Source organism: Euleptes europaea, chromosome 18, assembly GCF_029931775.1.
Source record: "Euleptes europaea isolate rEulEur1 chromosome 18, rEulEur1.hap1, whole genome shotgun sequence".
NCBI classification, from domain to species: domain Eukaryota; kingdom Metazoa; phylum Chordata; class Lepidosauria; order Squamata; family Sphaerodactylidae; genus Euleptes; species Euleptes europaea.
In genome coordinates this window covers 39,311,220-39,329,061 of record NC_079329.1, presented here as the reverse complement: position 1 = coordinate 39,329,061, position 17,842 = coordinate 39,311,220, and the positions used below count along the sequence as shown (strand labels likewise).

General features: G+C 45.4%; 1 protein-coding gene across 1 annotated transcript; it reads left to right on the top strand.

Moving 5' to 3' along the window:
- Positions 1–6,874: 6,874 nt before the first annotated feature.
- LOC130490121 (vomeronasal type-2 receptor 26-like) lies at positions 6,875–11,687 on the top strand. The gene is made up of 4 exons (XM_056863931.1): positions 6,875–7,660; positions 8,140–8,355; positions 9,917–10,043; positions 10,777–11,687. The coding sequence occupies exons 1-4, from the start codon at positions 6,875–6,877 to the stop codon at positions 11,685–11,687; spliced, it is 2,040 nt and encodes a 679-aa protein (XP_056719909.1).
- Positions 11,688–17,842: the final 6,155 nt, after the last annotated feature.

The following is a 17,842-nucleotide window of genomic DNA, read 5'->3' as shown; positions in this document are numbered from 1 at the left end:
GTGTGCAAGGTTAAATTCTCTGAACTCTGCTCCTGGTAAGTAGCTGGCAGAGAGATAGCTAATCATGAGGGACCGAGAGAAAGGGGGAGGGTAAGGAAAATTCTCCCAACAGTGATCATATCTGGGGGGGAGGGGTTGTTTGTGGTGGCAGTTAAAGCTCAAAGCTGACAGGGGCAATTATTTACCACTGCAATTATCCAGACCACTGTAATTAGTTCCGTTAGCCCTTAACTCTAGAGGCTTTTCAGAAGAAACTAACAAAATCAACAGAAAAATGCAGAGGGGAGTTATAAAACCTTTGATCTGTTCAGAACTGGCAGAATGAACTGGACCAAACCTTGTTGGTTTGATCTCTGACTTTTTACTCTTTTGATTTGGTAAGCAAGGCTTTGAAAGCGGAGAGTTGGCAGCCCTGGCAGGCATTTGCAATCCTGTGGACGCTGCCTATAATGCCAATAGTCCATTGATGATATAGTCATATTGGTAGGGTCTGCTGGGCACAACCCAACTGAGCCTGCTGCTTTTAGCAAAGAGTGTCAACAGTTGCTGAGTCTGCGTCTGTCAGATGGGGCCAGGATGCTGAGGCTAAACTTGCTGCTGGTTCTGCCTGCGATGCCTTCCCAAGGACAGCCTCCCAAATGCGCTAGGAATGATCCCCTCCCTGTTCCGCATGAATGGTACCAGCCTGGGAGCTTCCTGATAGGTGGAATCATGTCTCATATCATTTATCATTTTCAAATACTTTCCTTTGATAAACACCCTTCTCATGAGCTGTTTGATATTACAAGGTAAGGCGTCCTCTCTTTTTTAAATTCCCCTGCTTTGTGTAACCTTGTCGGGATCACAAATTATGGCAGGCTTTCATGCAAATCACAGGATGCTCACAGAACAGGCATCTAGCCTCCTCCTTGCCCCCCCCCCCCATACACCACCTTTCAGCCCTTTTCTAAGTCTTGAATCTATTGTGTTTGCAGGCCCTATAAATGACACAATTATATTCCTATGTTACAAGGTTCTCTCATTTACAAAGAGTTTGCTTTTCTGAATTAGGTCCTTTAAAACAACTTCAGATCTGTGTAAGGACTGGGTTGCAAGGGCAAACCATCACCTTGATGGGAACTCTCTTGGTGAACCACGGGCAACCTATTCCCTTTCAGTCTATCCCCATTTAGTATTACTTGGAGAAAACAATTTGTGGAAAATCAGGATGGCTCGCCATATTTGTTAAGCACTTTGGACACAAGAGTGGGGAGAGAAAAGAGAGCGAGATAAAGGCTAAGCATTATTGCTATTAGACAATGTTGTGGATCTTGAGAAATCTCAGCTGACACAAAGGATTTTGATCATTGGAACAGGACTTCCTCTACCCCACTGTAACCAAAAATTATCCCTGATCCCTGAAATGGTGCTTGTGGGGGACATGAGACCCCCAAGAATAGTTTGAGGGAGGACTCACAGGTCTATAGAAGGGGTTGGGAATCAATTAAAATTTGCATGAGTGATACATAGCTGTTAGAGTGCTGGAAGATGGATCCAAAACCTTGGTTCACCATAAAGCTCATTATATGGTCTAGGATTATTGTCTCATAGCCTAATTGACCTCATAGAGTGAACAAAGTATATGTATAAAACCATGCACATCATTCTTAGAAAGAATTTGATAATGTAATAATATTTTTAAAGAAGCATACTTTCTTATTCTATGGTTATTTATTCATTCCTTTATTTAAAAGATTTCTAACCCAACTTTCACTTGGGTTAGATGAGCTATGGTCACAAACTATAAATAAAATAGAGAAATTTATAAATAAGAGCAAGAAAGGGGAATGCATTGTGCTCAGTCAGGATGGAACGATGAATATGAAGACAAAGAAATAAGCTGTAATATAGGAATCCCGTTGTTATCTTTTTTTTAAGTTTTATTCATTTTTTAAAAGGGATACAGGAAAGGAAAAAAGTGAAGGGACAGATAGGGGAAAGTTTACAGTTTGTTGTGTGTCCGTGCCCGTCAAAACCCGTCTACATTTCTGCTTTGGTTGTCATTGCTATTATAGTTGGTCTTTTTGGAGATATAGGGGGGTGGAGGAGAGGGGTAAAGCATGGGAGGTAGGGGAATGGTACTTGTGTTATGAACCTTCAACCCCCGTCTAGTTTTGCACTTGGTAGTGCTGCATGTGGGCCTACGCAGCTCATTACTAAGTTTTTGTTCTGCGATGCTGTCTCTCTATAACAGATGTGTGGTCCATCTCATAGTAAGGATTGCTGGTTCTTTCTGTTGTGCCCTGGGTGCTATCCTAGGTGCACCGTCGTTGCGGTCTGATTATAACTTAGATTAGTTATCATCCATATTTTTCGTAAAATGATTGCCATTTTTGTTGATGCTCCTCCAATTGTGTGCCGTGAATTAAGTTTGTCAGTCTTGCCATCATTGCGTACTCCATTTTTGTAATCCATTCAGATATTTTTGGGGTTTTCTCCTTTTTCCAATTTCTCGCATATAGAACTCTCACCGCAGTCACCAGTAGAAGGAACCTTCTACCACCAATGGTGGACCCGTTATCTTATCGTGTATATAGATATACTGTATTTTAAATCATGAAGATTGTTTTTCTTTTTTTTCTGCTTCTTTCAGTTGCTGTTATTGTTCATAGTTATTGTTATTATCCAATAAATTTTAATTAAAAAAAAAGATTTCTGACCCAACTTTCACTCAAAAGCTGCTTAATAAAAAAAAAGAAGCCATAAAATTACTTTTAAAAAATGAAACTACTAAACCTCAGACAGAATCAAATACTCCTATGAAAATTACAGTAGACAAGCCTTCATCAAGATAATTCAAAAGAAGAATCCATGGAAACCACCCCAAAATTCTCTAGATCAGGCCTGCTTTCCATTTCTTTCTAAAGGCCAGTAATGAGGGCACTCTCACCCAGGCAGGCCTTTCCACAAGGTCAGAAGTCATGTGCCTGGGCTGAGAAGAGTTAATGCTCATAAGGAGCAGCATAGCAAGCAAAAGATGCTGGGAATAACAAAATGGATGCATATTGTCATATACAGAAACATGGTCCCACTTTAGAGGGTGGGGAAAGAGGAAAAGCAATATAGTGTTTTGATAACTGCACCAAATTTTCATGCAGTTATGTATGTGTCGTCAATCCCAATCGACTTATGGCAACCCCAGCAAGGGACTTTAAAAAAAAATTATTAACATATATAAATACAATCACAATTCACAAACATATAAACAAACAATATAAGACTGCCAAACAGACAAGACAAAAAAAATTTTAAAAAAAGGAAAGCTATCTTTGCAGCACTTATGGTCGGTGGCTTAGTATTCTTGTAAACAAATAGATAAATATACAAGTATAAGAGGAGTACAATTACAAATTAAATGGTTAAGACAGAAGTGGGGAAAAAAGAGTAGAGGAAGGGTCGTTATAACTTTAATTCATTTCCCATAATGTTTGAAATGGTTTGGATATATGTTGAATTTCTTTCTGGTTTGTATATGAGATGAAGTCATGCCATGTTTCATAAAAATTCAGTATATTGGCCTTACCTATGATAACTCTAAGTTGGTGTGTTAATTTTTCTGCCATGGCTATTTGCCACAGTTCAGAATACCAAGAGCGTAACATTAAGAGTTCTGCTGTTTTTCAATTTCTTGCTAAAACCTTTCGAGCAGCCATTAACATGAACACTATTAATCCTTTCGATTTTGCTCTTTGGTTATGTTCCCCCCATATTGATAGTAAGGCCAATGCAGGTGTAACACATACAGTATTTTTCGCTCCATAAGACGCACCTGACCATAAGACGCACCTAGTTTTTAGAGGAGAAAAACAAGTTTTTAGAGGAGGCTTTAAAGCAGAGTCTCTGGAAGCCGGGCGGGGGGTCTTGAAAGTTCTCCACGCTGCCATCCCAGCCAGCGCAGAGCACTTTCAAGACCCCCCCCCACCCGGCTTCTAGGGACTTCCTGGAAGCCCGGCCGGGGGGGGGGGTATTTAAACTCCTCCGCGCTGCCATCCCAGGCAGCACAGAGCACTTTCAAGACCCCCCGCCCGGCTTCTAGGGACTCCCTGGAAGCCCGGCGGGGGGGGGGGTCTTTAAACTCCTCTGCGCTGCCATCCCAGGCTCTGCGCTGCCTGGGATGGCAGCATGGAGAACTTTCAAGACCCCTCCTGCGTGGCTTCCAGGGACTTATTTAAACTGCTCTGTCTAGGCAGCGCAGAGCAGTTTAACCTCCCCCCTCCCCTCGCGCTTTCCAGTCCCGAGGCTCAGCTGTTGGGCGGGGACCCGCTCAACAGCTGAGCCTCGGGACCAGGAAGCGCGGGGGGAGGTTAAACTGCTCTGCGCTGCCTGGGCAGTTTAAAGACCCACCACCCCCCTTCCCGGGACTCCCAGGAAGGGGGGTGGGGGTTTAAAGTGCTCTGTGCTGCCTTCCCAGGCCTTCCCAGGCAGCGCAGAGCAGTTAACCTCCGCACACACACACACCCCGAGCATCCCGGTCCCGAGGTTCAGCTGTTGGGTGGGGACCCGCCCAACAGCTGAGCCTTGGGACCAGGAAGCGTGGGGGGAGGGGGAGGTTAAACTGCTCTGCGCTGCCTAGGCAGCTTTGCCCTTCTCCCCGGGACCGGATTCACACACATTCACTCCATAAGATGCACAGACATTTCCCCTCACTTTTGAGGAGGAAAAAAGTGCGTCTTATGGAGCGAAAAATACGGTATGTTTTGATGTGTGATTTTTGAAATTTCTCAAAGATTTCCCTCCAAAACTGAGATACTAACGGGCATGTCCACCACATATGTATATAATCACCTGGTTGTTTACACTTTCTCCAGCATTCCAGACTGTGAACATTTCTTATTCTTGCTAGACGTATCGGAGTGATATACCATCTGTGTAGTAATTTCAAGGAATTCTCTTTAAGAGCCACTGATATGGTTTCCCTAGTTTGTGTCTTCCATAATTTTTCCCATATATTCTATTTTTATCCCTACATCTTTTTCCCAGATTGTTTTTAATCCATTGGATGTATCGGTTTTATTCAGGTGTAGATATATTTTAGAAGTTAACCCTTTAGGTTTGTTCATATGCTCCAATTGTTTTTGTTCGAATTCTCCCAATTTCCTAGTCATACTTTTTGCTTAATCTTCCCAATTTCCTTCCCCATTGTAGCCATTATCCTGTGTAGTTTAGTCCATGTAGTTTAATCCATGATCCCCCTAATAGCCTTTCAGTGATGAAAAGGAGCCTTCCTCCCTTTTTAACCATGTCCCAATCCAATAACCTTCATATAGACAAGGTGGACGGTCCCCCGGCTGTTTCCTGTCCCAGACCATGAAGCCAGTGTGGCCAAAACTCTGCTAACAAAACAACCACTGAGTGAAATGGGCTACCCTTTGATGCTGCAGCATAGAGTAAGTGAACAAACGTTTCCATGGCCAACATGGGTCAAAGAGGGGGAAACAATCCTACTTAGTCCAACAAAAGGATGACCAGCTGAGCCACCAGGGAAACTGAGTTCTACATTCCTTGCCAAAATACCAGCCAAGGTTCACATGAGACATTAATCCAGTCTCAGCCACGGGTGCAAGGTTGACTGCCTTGCTCAACGCAGAAGGATGAGAGATTCAGTGTCCTTCTCTCTGTTTGTTCTTCCCTCTTCCCTGCAGGCCATACACAAAAGCTGCCGTGCCCCTGTATGGGAACTAGGGGGTGGGAAGCAGAACTCCAGACTAAACTGGCAATTTACACTGATTTCTACTGAAAGTTCCCCTTGGTAAGTTACCTTCCTTCCTAATGGAGTAAAAACAGCCCCCCAAAGAAAATAAAAAACCTTCTTTGGGGGGCAGCTGAAGTAGATAAAGGGACAAGCAAGATAGTCACTGTGTCAAAACAGTGCACAGGTTTTTGATGCATTTTCAATGTTATGGAAGATGGGGAATGTTCCTTTATTATTAGCAACTATTAGGCCACTTGACAAGTTACAAAGTCCTTGGGTTTGTTGGTGGGCTTTGCATCAGATACGCAATCGGTATTTTCTGCCTCCAGAATCCATGCATGACCTTTTCTTCTTGCAACTATGGCGGAGGGGAACGGGTAGAGGAAACTTCAGCCTCCTCTCCCTTTGTTGTTTTTGCTTCCATATCCATTGTACAATTTACTTGTTTAACTTTTTTTTCAGTTTTGTGCCCAAGTTCTACCAGCACCTTCTGGCTTTGGCATTTGCAATCCATGAGATCAATGAGAATCCCAAGATCTTGCCCAACATCACTCTGGGGTTTCACATCTATGACAGCTACTATGACGAGAGGATGACCTATCGTACCACCCTGGACCTGCTCTTCAAATTGCATCGTTTTGTCCCCAACTACAAATGTGATACCCAGAAAAACCTCATTGCTATAATTGGAGGGCTTGGTTCTGATACATCTTTCCACGTGATGCACATTTTAGGTCTCTACAAGATTCCACAGGTAGCATTAGGGATTTTGACACACAGAGGTTATTTATTCCCCTCTTGTCACTCTAGGTGTGAAGTTGTGATGCATTACAAGGAGAAAAGGTATTACAGACAGTAAACTATATATCATCATTTGTTGGTATATGGGGGGAAGGAAAGTACAGGGTGTTAGAAAGGTCTTTCAGCCAATTTTAGAAGAGTGCAGAAAATTCAGTAATATTTCTTTGACATTAATATTTAGTAAATGTTTCCTTCAGAAAATATCTATTACATATACAAGCAAACAGACAAGACACTCCCCTGACCTCTTCTGTAAAACATCAGTATATTTCCTTTTAGCTCACATTTGGCTCATTCGCCCCAGAGGAGAAAGGTACAACAGAATTTCCATCCTTTTACCGAATGGTCCCAAATGAAGACCATCAGTATACTGGGATTATTAAACTGCTTCTTCATTTTGGATGGACATGGATTGGGATTTTCTCTGTAGAGGATAACAGTGGAGAACATTTCTTGCAGGCCCTGGAGCCACAGCTAAATCAGAATGGAATCTGTTTAGCCTTCACAGAAAGAATCCCTCAACAATCGCAGCTGCACGGTATGAAGGAATTTAATGCTATAATCTCAAGGGTTTATCAACCATTCGCAGACAGCAGAGCTCATGCAATTGTCATCTATGGAGAAACTATGCTCATTATATCACTGCACACGTATCTATTTTTTGGAGATCCTGGATATAAAGATGACCCGTCTTTCGGAAAGGTATGGATTATGACAGCCCAGATTGATTTAGCATTGACAACTCTCCAAAAAGGCTGGGATGTGCAGTTCTTCCAAGGTGCCATTTCCTTCACAATTCATTCGAAGGACCTTCGAGGATTCCAGACGTTTCTTCACCTCATCAAACCTTCCTGGACACAAGGGGATGACTTTCTGAAAGACTTCTGGGAGCAAGCATTTGACTGTTCATTTCCATATTCCCCAGAACAAATGGACGAAATATGTAGTGGGGAGGAAAAACTTGAGAGCCTTCCTGGACCTCTTTTCGAAATGCAGATGACTGGCCACAGCTACCATATCTATAATGCTGTCTATGCCATAGCGCATGCTATGAATGCCATGTACTCATCTAAATTCAAACCGAGAGCCATAATAAGGCACAAAGATCAGGATTTTCACCCTTGGAAGGTAATGTCCCTAAAATTATGTGTCATTATTCCTATGAACTAATGAATAAAAGGCAAGGCAAAATAGAGCTGTCTTCCTCCAAGAAATGGGTAAAATGTGATAGATGCATTCCTCTTACATTTTGAGCCAGAAAAAAAAGTTGTAGGTACTTGTGCTTTTGGACTGGTGGTTGTGTGGAAAATGCCATCAAGTCACAGCCAACTTCTAGCAACCTTGGAGGGTTTTCAAGGCAAGAGTCAAACAGAGGTGGTTTGCCATCGCCTGCCTCTGTGTAGCAACTCTGCACAGCCTTGGTGTGTCTCCCACCCAAGTCCCAACCAGGGTTGGCCCTGCTTTGCTTCCTAAATCTGAAGAGATTGGACTACTTGGGTCTAGATTAAAACTCATTATGGTGTATCAACAAAAATGTGTTTGTGCATTTTAGCATGAAATTTGCCATATGCTATCTTTTTATTTCCTTTATTTTCTCTTTTAACTAGCTTCACCCATTTCTTCAAGGCATTTCATTGAACACCTCAGATGGTGGGACAATATATTTCAATAAAAATAAGGAAATGGTGGGTGGATTTGACATTATGAACTTGGTCACCTTCCCCAACAAATCCTTCCTTAGAGTGAAAGTTGGCAGGGTAGATGAAGGACAAGAATTCATCATAAATGAGGATATAATTGTGTGGCACAGAACTTTTAACCAGGTGAGTTCAAGGGCTTCCTCAGTAGCCATTTCATTCTTCAGACTTGAGGGACTGGAAGTATTGATGCATGGATTTCTTCTGCTAATCACATAAACTGACCAAACATGTCACAGGAATAATTTTTCCCCACACATTCTTTGGGAAATTGGGTTACAATGACATCCTGTGTTGGAGCCATGTGGTAGAAGCCGTTTATACCTGGTATGTTTTGGGAGGGTAGCCATGTTGGTCTGCAGTAGAAGACTGATGAAGGAAGCTTTGTATCTCAAAAGCTTATACCCCAAACATTGTGTTGATCTCTAAGGTGCTGCTGGACTCATCCAGCTCTCTATGATATGATCACTATTTCCAAGCACTTGCCTATGAAGATGACTCTTCTACAGAATAATATTGGAGTAGCCAGTCACTATGGGACCATTTGGTGTGTCCCCCCCAACCCCCCAAAAAATTGCCAAAAGAAAAGAACTGTTTTCACCAGCTTCCCATTATTCTGCTTGGGTGAAATATTTACTTTGGCCTGATTTAGGGTCTTGATAAAGCCCTAACTGGGATTTGGCAGTATTAATGTGAGCTAGGTGTTTGTAATTGAGGAGATTGGTAGAGCATCCTGAGATAGACTGGTGAATACCCTGAGTCATCTGAACTTCCAAACTAGCCAGGCATGTTGACGAAGGCTTTCACGGTCAGAGTTCATTGGTTCTTGTAGGTTATCCAGGCTGTGTGACCGTGGTCTTGGTATTTTCTTTCCTGATGTTTCGCCAGCAGCTGTGGCAGGCATCTTCAGAGGAGTAACACTGAAGGACAGTGTCTCTGAAGATGCCTGCCACAGCTGCTGGCGAAACGTCAGGAAAGAAAATACCAAGACCACGGTCACACATCTTGGATAACCTACAAGAACCAATAGCCAGGCATAGTTGACTAGACCTGGTGTGTTGGGGAGATGACTCCATTGGCACTAGGAATGATCACTTGCAAATCTACTTAACTGGTGTGTGGTGGAGCAGGAAGGTGATAGCATCTCAAGAAACAGGTTTTTGTTCAGGCAAAAAAAAAAAAAAAAAGGAAGAATATCAGCTATGGTGAGTTTGAAGCCAGGGTAGAATTGCCTGAATGCTAACAACCCCATTGGGCAGCCTATTAGGGAATGAGCTTCATGGGAGTGGCAGAGGTTCAACAAATTGCACCATCCCACTATTAACAAATAAGCTCAATTTTAACCAATTTCATGCATCTTGAATCTTCATTTGGAGTGTGCAGAGTATATATTGCTAAAAAACACAAATTCTTCCCAGTTCTGGGCTAGAACTCACCTTACTCACTTATTCCATTTACAGTCTACCTACTTCACTGAGACTCAAGTTGCTAGCATTTTCTTAGCCAAGCAAGGCAGTGCACAATTAATTTCATATATGATCAGGAAGGTTCTGGGAGATTGTTGTATGCACAGTGTAATGTATTGTTCCATTGCAGCTTAACACTTGATAGTTGCTACATCAGCTGAAGAGCAATAAAATAATGTGTTGTCTGTCTTGAATTAAAAGTCTTTCATGTTTATGGAAAGGGGCTGCCCATTTCTCGGTGTAATAACTACTGTCTCCCTGGTTATCGGAAGAAAAAGAAGGAAGGAGAGAAATTTTGCTGCTATGATTGTTTTCAATGTCCAGAAGGCAAGATCTCAAGCCAGAAAGGTGGGTGGTACTGGAGGTGTGCCAAAAAAATGGGAATTTTCGGATTGAGGTATATTGGACCTATATGGGTTTTTTTCAGGCTTTTTGGGGGGATCTGAAAAAAATGTCTCCATTATACCCTATGGAGAATCTTTCTGGGGCTTGGGGCAGGGCTGTTTTTTAAGGTACACTGCTTTCCCCAAAGTGGTTCTGAAGGTCATAGAGCATAAGCATTAATTGTTGCTATGGGTAACATCACAACTCTTTAGTGGCACAAATCAGCCCAAAAAAGACTAATTAAAATATCAGCTCAGGGCTTTGGGCTGAAAAGGCCCAGACTTCCTCAAGCCTTCAGCAACAAGGAGCATTTAGAATGGGCTGCCCTGAGGAGGGGGTCCTTGCAGTCCCATCTCTTGGTCATGCAGAGGGGTGAGGGCAGTGTAAAGACAACCACGTGGCCAAGTTCATGAAGGGTCCATCAGCCAGGAAGCAACTTTCTGGTGCTGTTAGGACAGACTGACCTAAGAGCGTGAATGAAGAAACTTCTCTCCCAAGGGTCAGTAATAGGCCAGAAGTTGGTAGGGACGCTGCGACTTGTTCACAAAGTTGTGATCTTGCATGAATCCAAATTTGATGTGTTGCATCAGCCTTCCTGATTCAAGAGACAAATCAGCAGAAGCTGGCATCTCCCACGTTGAAGGCAATTGTAAGAATCAACGACAAGTTAAATATGCTCTGGGCCTTTCTTTTTCAGATATGGAAGACTGTATGAAATGTCCAGAAGATCAGTACCCAAGCAAGGAGCGAGACCTCTGCATTCCCAAGATGATGAGTTTTCTGTCTCATGAAGAACCTTTAGGGATCAGTTTGGCCTCGGTTGCCGTTTCTTTTTCTCTGATCACAGCCTTTGTATTAGGGATTTTCATTAAGTACAAAGACACTGCCATAGTTAAAGCCAACAACCGGGAGATCACCTACACTCTCCTCATCTCCCTCATGCTCTGCTTCCTCTGCCCATTGCTCTTCCTCGGACAACCTAAGAAGGTGACTTGCTTTCTCCGTCAATCTGCTTTCGGCATCATTTTCTCACTGGCCATTTCTTGTGTGTTAGCCAAAACTATTACTGTGATCATTGCTTTCATGGCCACCCAGCCAGGTTCCAGAAAGAGGAAGTGGGTGGGGAAAAGATTAGCCAATTCAGTTGTTCTTGCCGGCTCCTTTATCCAAGTAGGCATTTGTATGGTGTGGCTAGGAACCTCTCCCCCATTCCCAGATTTCGACACCTGGTCACTGAATGAAGAAATCATTGCAGAATGTAATGAAGGCTCTCTCATCATGTTTTACATTGTCCTGGGTTACATGGGTCTTCTGTCCATCATAAGCTTGATCACAGCTTTCCTAGTCAGGAAGTTCCCAGACACCTTTAACGAAGCCAAATTTATCACCTTCAGCATGTTGGTCTTTTGTAATGTTTGGTTATGTTTTGTTCCAACCTACCTGAGCACCAAAGGGAAATACATGGTAGCTGTAGAGATCTTCTCCATCTTGGCCTCCAGTGCTGGTTTACTAGTTTGTATCTTTCTCCCAAAATGCTACATTATTGTGCTGATACTTGAGCTGAACAATAGGGATCACCTAATGAATAGAAAGCATGGCAGAATCTAAGGTTGCAATCCTAACTACTTGCAATCTCTTCCTCATAAGGATCAATTTGAGAGTGACCATTCCCCTCTGCAGGGTTGACGAGTTGCCTGTGGAAACTGATGGCTCTTGGTTGTTTCCAGAATGTTCTGCAGGATTTATCTGGACCTGCCGGCAGTTCCCTCAATGAACTGCCTGACTTTTGGAATAGAGGTCTTCAGGAAGCTATAGAGCAGTTTGCTTCCCGATGCCCTCTGTGCCCTTAGGCTCCTTGGTATCATGAGGGCCTAAGGGACCTTAAGAGGTTGCTCAGATGACTAGAGCAAAATTGGTGACAAATCCAGGACAAAGTTGTAAGAACACACTATAGAGCCCAACTGAAGGCCTATGAGGCGGCAGTGAAAGCAGCAAAAAGAGATTAGTTCACCCCTTCCATCGCCTCCAGTTTGCATCCAGCTCAGTTATTTAGATTGGTTCCACAGTCGACCTCCCCTTGGTGAGTCCCAAATTTGATTTTGATTTGGCCTTCAGCTATGATTCATTTGTGACCTTCTTTGTGGATAAAGTCTCAAAACCCTGCTTAGAGATGGCCACCAAGCTTGATAGTAGTGGTGGTTTGCACCAGCTGGCGGTTTTTTGAATTCCTTTGGCCCGCTTACCCTTGCAGATGTCAACAGGATCCTGATAGCTGGGAAGCTGACTGCCTGGCCCTTGGAACCCTGTCCCCTGTGACTTATAAAATCATGCCACGAAGTGGTAAGAGGCCCTTTGAGACAAATTAGAACATAAGAACGTAAGAAAGGCCCTGCTGGACCAGACCAAGGTCCTTCAAGTCCAGCAGTCTGTTCACACAGTGGCCAACCAGGTGCCTCCAGCAAGCCTACAAACAAGACAACTGCAGCAGCATTATCCGGCCTGTGTTCCACAGCACCTAATAGAATAGGCATAGAATTTAGTGTGCTTCATTTTGTTTTACACATGGAAAACAGAAATCTCATCTCATAATAAGATTCCCTAATTTGCTTTTCAATAGTGTATCCTTATGGAATCCTCATGGGAACCAATGTGATATAGTGATTAGAGTGTCAGACTAGGATTTGGGAGACCCAGGTTCGAATTCCCACTCTGCCATGGAAGCTTGTTGGGTGCCATAGGACAGTCACACATTCTCCGCCCAGCCTACCTCACAGGGTTGTTGTGAGAATAACAGGGAGGAGAGGAAAACTATGTAAGCTGCTTCAGGTACCTACTGGGGGGAAAGGCAGGTATAAATGAAGTTAATAAATAAAAATAATCCCTGTATCTTTTAATGTATTGATCAGCGCATTGACTTCATTATTACAGCTTTTCACTGACGTCATGCAGGAGATTTGGCTGTGAAGGGTCAGATTTTTAATCCTGTTTTTTCTCAGGAATATTACAAGAAAGACTCTGCCATCTATCTATGTTCCTTGTGCCTTGACAGCATTGTGGACCGATGTGATTTTCAGACAGAATTAGAAATATTTTTTGTACATTTTGAATTCAAACAGGCTTGATTTTGATAAATATACATATATACCTATTTTTGCAGTAATTTGCATTTGTATTTGGACTGTCTGTGCCTGTATATAATGCACATGACTGATAAATTGATAGCTTTGGTTTGGTAAGAGAATATTAAATGACTTCCCAGTAGAATCAGTAGTTCTTCGAAATGACTAGAGGGTTAAAAAAAACCTGACTCAAGGTCATCCGATGAGCTAGATGACGGTCGGGGGGGGGGGGGTTGAACCTGTCTTGTCCTTTAGCAGAAGGGTCCTGGAGTTGACTAGGGACCCCACCAGAACAAGGAGCCACTTGGGAGCTGGATTCTGCCCTTCAAGGCTGCACCAAGGCCTGGATCTCAAGCTAGGGCTTGCTGGGTCTGAAGTCACAGGCTGGATCTGAATTCACATGCCCACTGGCCCATGTGAACTGGCTGAACTGAAAAGACTCCCAGCTGTTTCTAGGGGAGTAAATTCTCTGAAGGGGAAGCAGTAGGGTTGCCAACTGCCAGGTAGTAGCAGGAGATCTCCTGCTAATACAACTGATCTCCAGCCGATAGAGATCAGATCGCCTGGAGAAAAATGGCCGCTTTGGTAATTGAACTCTATGGCATTGAAGTCCCTCCCCTCTCCAAACCCCGCCCTAAAAATCTCCCGCCGGTGGCGAAGATGGACCTGGCAACCCTAGGAAGCAGCCCCATCCGTCCATGGTCCTCACCCTGCCAGGCTTCTTTGAGTACTGATCCTTAGGGTTGACAACCTCCAGGTAGTAGCTGCAGATCTCCTGCTATTACAACTGATCTCCAGCCAATAGAGATCAGTTCACCTGGAGAAAATGGCTGCTTTGGCCATTGGACTCTATGGCATTGAAGTCTCTCCCCTTCCCAAACCCCGCCCTTCTCAGGCTCTGCCCCCAAAACCTCCCAAGTCCCGCTGGTGGTGAAGAGGGACCTGGCAACCCTACTGATCCTGCAGGGAATCCAGCAGTGCTTTAGCTTGGTAGCAGGCACACAGGTTGCACACCTGACCCATCTTAGCCACTGGGCTGTTTCCTCATGGGCCTGGTGTCTCCACCAATTCTGCCGCATGTGGGGAGAACCTGGGGGGCTGATTGTTCAGGCCCCGGCCATAAGAGAAGAGGGATGGCTGTCCTGGGGGTCTTGCAAGTTGGCAGTATCTCCTGATGTACAGGCTTCAGAAGCAGGCCCCTCAGCCGAGGCCTTAGAACAGTGATGGCGAACCTTTTAGAGACCGAGTGCCCAAACTGCAACCCAAAACCCACTTATTTATCGCCAAGTGCCAATACAGCAATTTAACCTGAATACTGGACATTATTGCTAGGGTTGCCAGGTCTCAAGCCACCACCTGGAGGTTGGAGCAAAAAAGGCACGTTTACTATAAAAGTCAAGCTGAGAGAAAGTATAGTAAGGGCTCTATAAATGACATACAAACTCTTATTCTATAAGCCAGTGAATTTGGTGACAAAAGTGAAAAAATTACATACAATCTAATAAAGGAAACTTATGAAAATAACTATGAGTACATGTGAGGCAATACAATACAATACAAAAATATATTTTTTTGGCTTATCTCATTCAATGACTTATTAGTCTCTTAGAATTTTGTACTGTTCATATGCTTATTGTTCCCTCAGGAACCGGGAGAAAGATGATGGACGATAGGTGGAGAGGAACGCCGTCCGGATGCTTTGCGTTTTCACTACCCCGTGGGCAGCTTCATCAGCTCTCCTTTCAATTGGAGTCAAAGCTCCTTTAAGATGGAAACAAAATAATAACAAATTTCTTCAATAAGTTACCATATTCATATAATCTCTCTGAGGTTAGAAGTTTCACACGCCCACTGGGCTGCTCTGCTCTTAGCTGCTTAGATGAAAACGCAAAGCATCAGGACGGCGTTCCTCTCCACCTATCGTCCATCATCTTTCTCCCGGTTCCTGAGGGAACAATAAGCATATGAACAGTACAAAATTCTAAGAGACTAATAAGTCATTGAATGAGATAAGCCAAAAAAATATATTTTTGTATTTTTGTATTGTATTGGATTGCCTCACATGTACTCATAGTTATTTTCATAAGTTTCCTTTATTAGATTGTATGTAATTTTTTCACTTTTGTCACTAAATTCACTGGCTTATAGAATAAGAGTTTGTATGTCATTTATAGAGCCCTTACTATACTTTCTCTCACCACCTGGAGGTTGGCAGCCCTAGTAGGGGAAGGGGGAGAGATGGAGAAAGGAAGGAACTGGGAGAGGAAAGAGAATGAAGGAACTGGGGAAGGAAGGAAGGAAGAAAGGGTGGAGGGACAGAGAAAGAAAGAAAGAATGGAAGAAAGAAAGAAGAAAGAAAGAAAGAAAGAAAGAAAGAAAGAAAGAAAGAAAGAAAGAAAGAAAGAAAGAAAGAAAGAAAGAAAGAAAGAAAGAAAGAAAGAAAGAAAGAAGGAAGGAAGGAACTGGAAAAGGAAAGAGAAGGAAGGGACTGGGGAAGAAAGGATGTAAGGAAGGAAGGAAGTGTCCTGGGTCGGGCCTTAAGCCCCACCCAGGACTTGCTCCAGGATGCACACCCGAAGTTCTCCCCCCCCCCTTACCGGCAGCTCTGGGGAGGCGGCAAGGCGACGGCGTGGGACGGCAGAGACGTTGGGCCCCGGCGCGGCAGCATTGGGCACCTGCTGTCAGGGGCAGGGGAGGAGGGGGCAGCGAGGGCGAGCGCGCCAGCCTGCGGGCGACCTTAGGGGGCGGGGAGGGAGAAGACAGAGGCCATGCAGCCACGCCCAAGCCGGAGGACTCGAGGGTGGCTCCGGCTACCCCACAAGCTTACCGCAGGAGTCAGGGACGAGTGCAAATGGGGGAGAGGGGGAGGACGGCGGGAGATGGCAGGCCTTTCTCCGGCGGATGCACGCCTGTTGAGGGGCCGCCTGGCCCTCCACGAGCGCCCAGAGGAGGAGGCGGGTGAAAACGGCAGGGGGAGAGGCACCTGAGGAGGACGACGATGGCGGCGGCAGCCTGGAGCTGGACTGCTGGGAGCCGCCTGAGGGGGACAAGGAGGAGGAAGGCGGTGAGGAGGAGCTGCTGCTGGAGCCTAGAGGAGGAGGCCCCGCCTCGTTGCTGCTGGCCTCCCCGCCGCCTATCAGCTGTTGTGGGGCAAGAGGGGGGAAGAGGAAGAAGCCAGCCGTGTGCATGCGAGGCAGGAAGCTGACCCGCCGACGCACGCACGCACGGTGGGGGGGGGGAGCTCAGCTGAGAGAGGGAGGGGCACAGACGACCCAGGAGGCCTTTTGGAGCTCACCCACGCGTGCCGGCAAAGAGGGCTACGCGTGCCGGAAGTGGCACGCGTGCCATAGGTTCGCCAGCACGGCCTTAGAATCTAAACACCATGATTGCCAGCCACATACTAGAACCCCTGGGAGAGGCAGGGGCACGTGGGAAGAATATATGTCATTGACATGTCATCATCACTTCTGCCTACCTGGTGTCTGTCAGCGTTTGTAAGTTAGTGTGGCTGGCACCCCAGGCACAAGTGAAGACAGCAGAGTCAGCACAGTTTATATTAGTGCTATTTATTTACATATAGTTACAAAGTGCTTTGCCAGACACCTCAGTTAACACAACCCACACTATATATAGGTTCTGTACAGTTATATACAATTCTGATCTAACATACCAGCCAATCAACTGGTAGCTGCTAAGTCATCAAGCCATACCTGTCCAGACCTGTTTTGGCTCTATCATTTTACAGTCATGTGACTACAGTTGTCAACTAGCTGTCAAATAGATTATTGCCATCTGCTTACAGTCTGCAGTCTCTAGTATACACCAACAGCGTCATCCATGGCAGCACTGGGGCTCTCCCAAGTTCTTTCGGGACCCATGCCACACACTGGATCTTATCTTTGGGGCTGGGGTAGGTGTGGGTCTGATGCCGAAAGAGGAAGTTGTCAGACCCTGTTGTCCTGAATGCCCAGATTGACTTTCTGCCTCCTCCGTTTGGGTGCCAAGCTGATTTACACATTCCCACAGAGACTGATGGATCCAATTGGATTCCAGAGGGCTCTGCAGGATCCTATTCCCCCTGGTGATTTTCTCAATGTGATAGTGCAGTGGTTCTCAACCTGTGGTCGCGACCCCCTTGGACGTGTTTTCTGGGGGGTCACCGCCACTGTCCTGGGACAGCCCCCATCCTGGCAAGGAACCAGCCGGCCAACAGCCGGAAGGAGAGAGGCGAGGAACCGGCCGGCCGACAGGGAGGCAAGGCGAGCAACCGGAGCTGGGCTGCAGCACACCAGCTGTAGCCCCGCTTCCCAGCTGAGAGGCGGGCGGGCCTGCCCTGGGCTGTGGGGCTACAGCTGGTGTGCGGCGCACAGCGCCGCGTCTCTGCAGCCCGTCTCCTTCCGGCTGTTGGTCGGCCGGTTCCTCGCTTCTCCCCTCACCTCTCTCTCTCCGGTTGCTCGCCTCGCCTCTCTGTCAGTCGGCCGGTTCCTCGCCTCTCTCCTTCTGGCTGTCGGCCAGCCGGTTCCTCGCCTCTCTCTCTCTCTCTCCGGTTCCTTGCCTCGCCTCTCTGTTGGTCGGATGACGCGGCGGGATGTGTGGGAGGCCGAGGAAGTTCCCCTGGCTTGGCCCGTTTAGGTCTCGGAGGAG

Coding starts and splice junctions, on each gene's coding strand:
- LOC130490121 (XM_056863931.1), top strand. CDS start 6,875: ATGGTCCCAAATGAAGACCATCAGTATACTGGGATTATTAAACTGCTT. Junction 7,661..8,139: donor AGGATTTTCACCCTTGGAAG/GTAATGTCCCTA, acceptor TCTTTTAACTAG/CTTCACCCATTTCTTCAAGG. Junction 10,044..10,776: donor CAAGATCTCAAGCCAGAAAG/GTGGGTGGTACT, acceptor TTTCTTTTTCAG/ATATGGAAGACTGTATGAAA.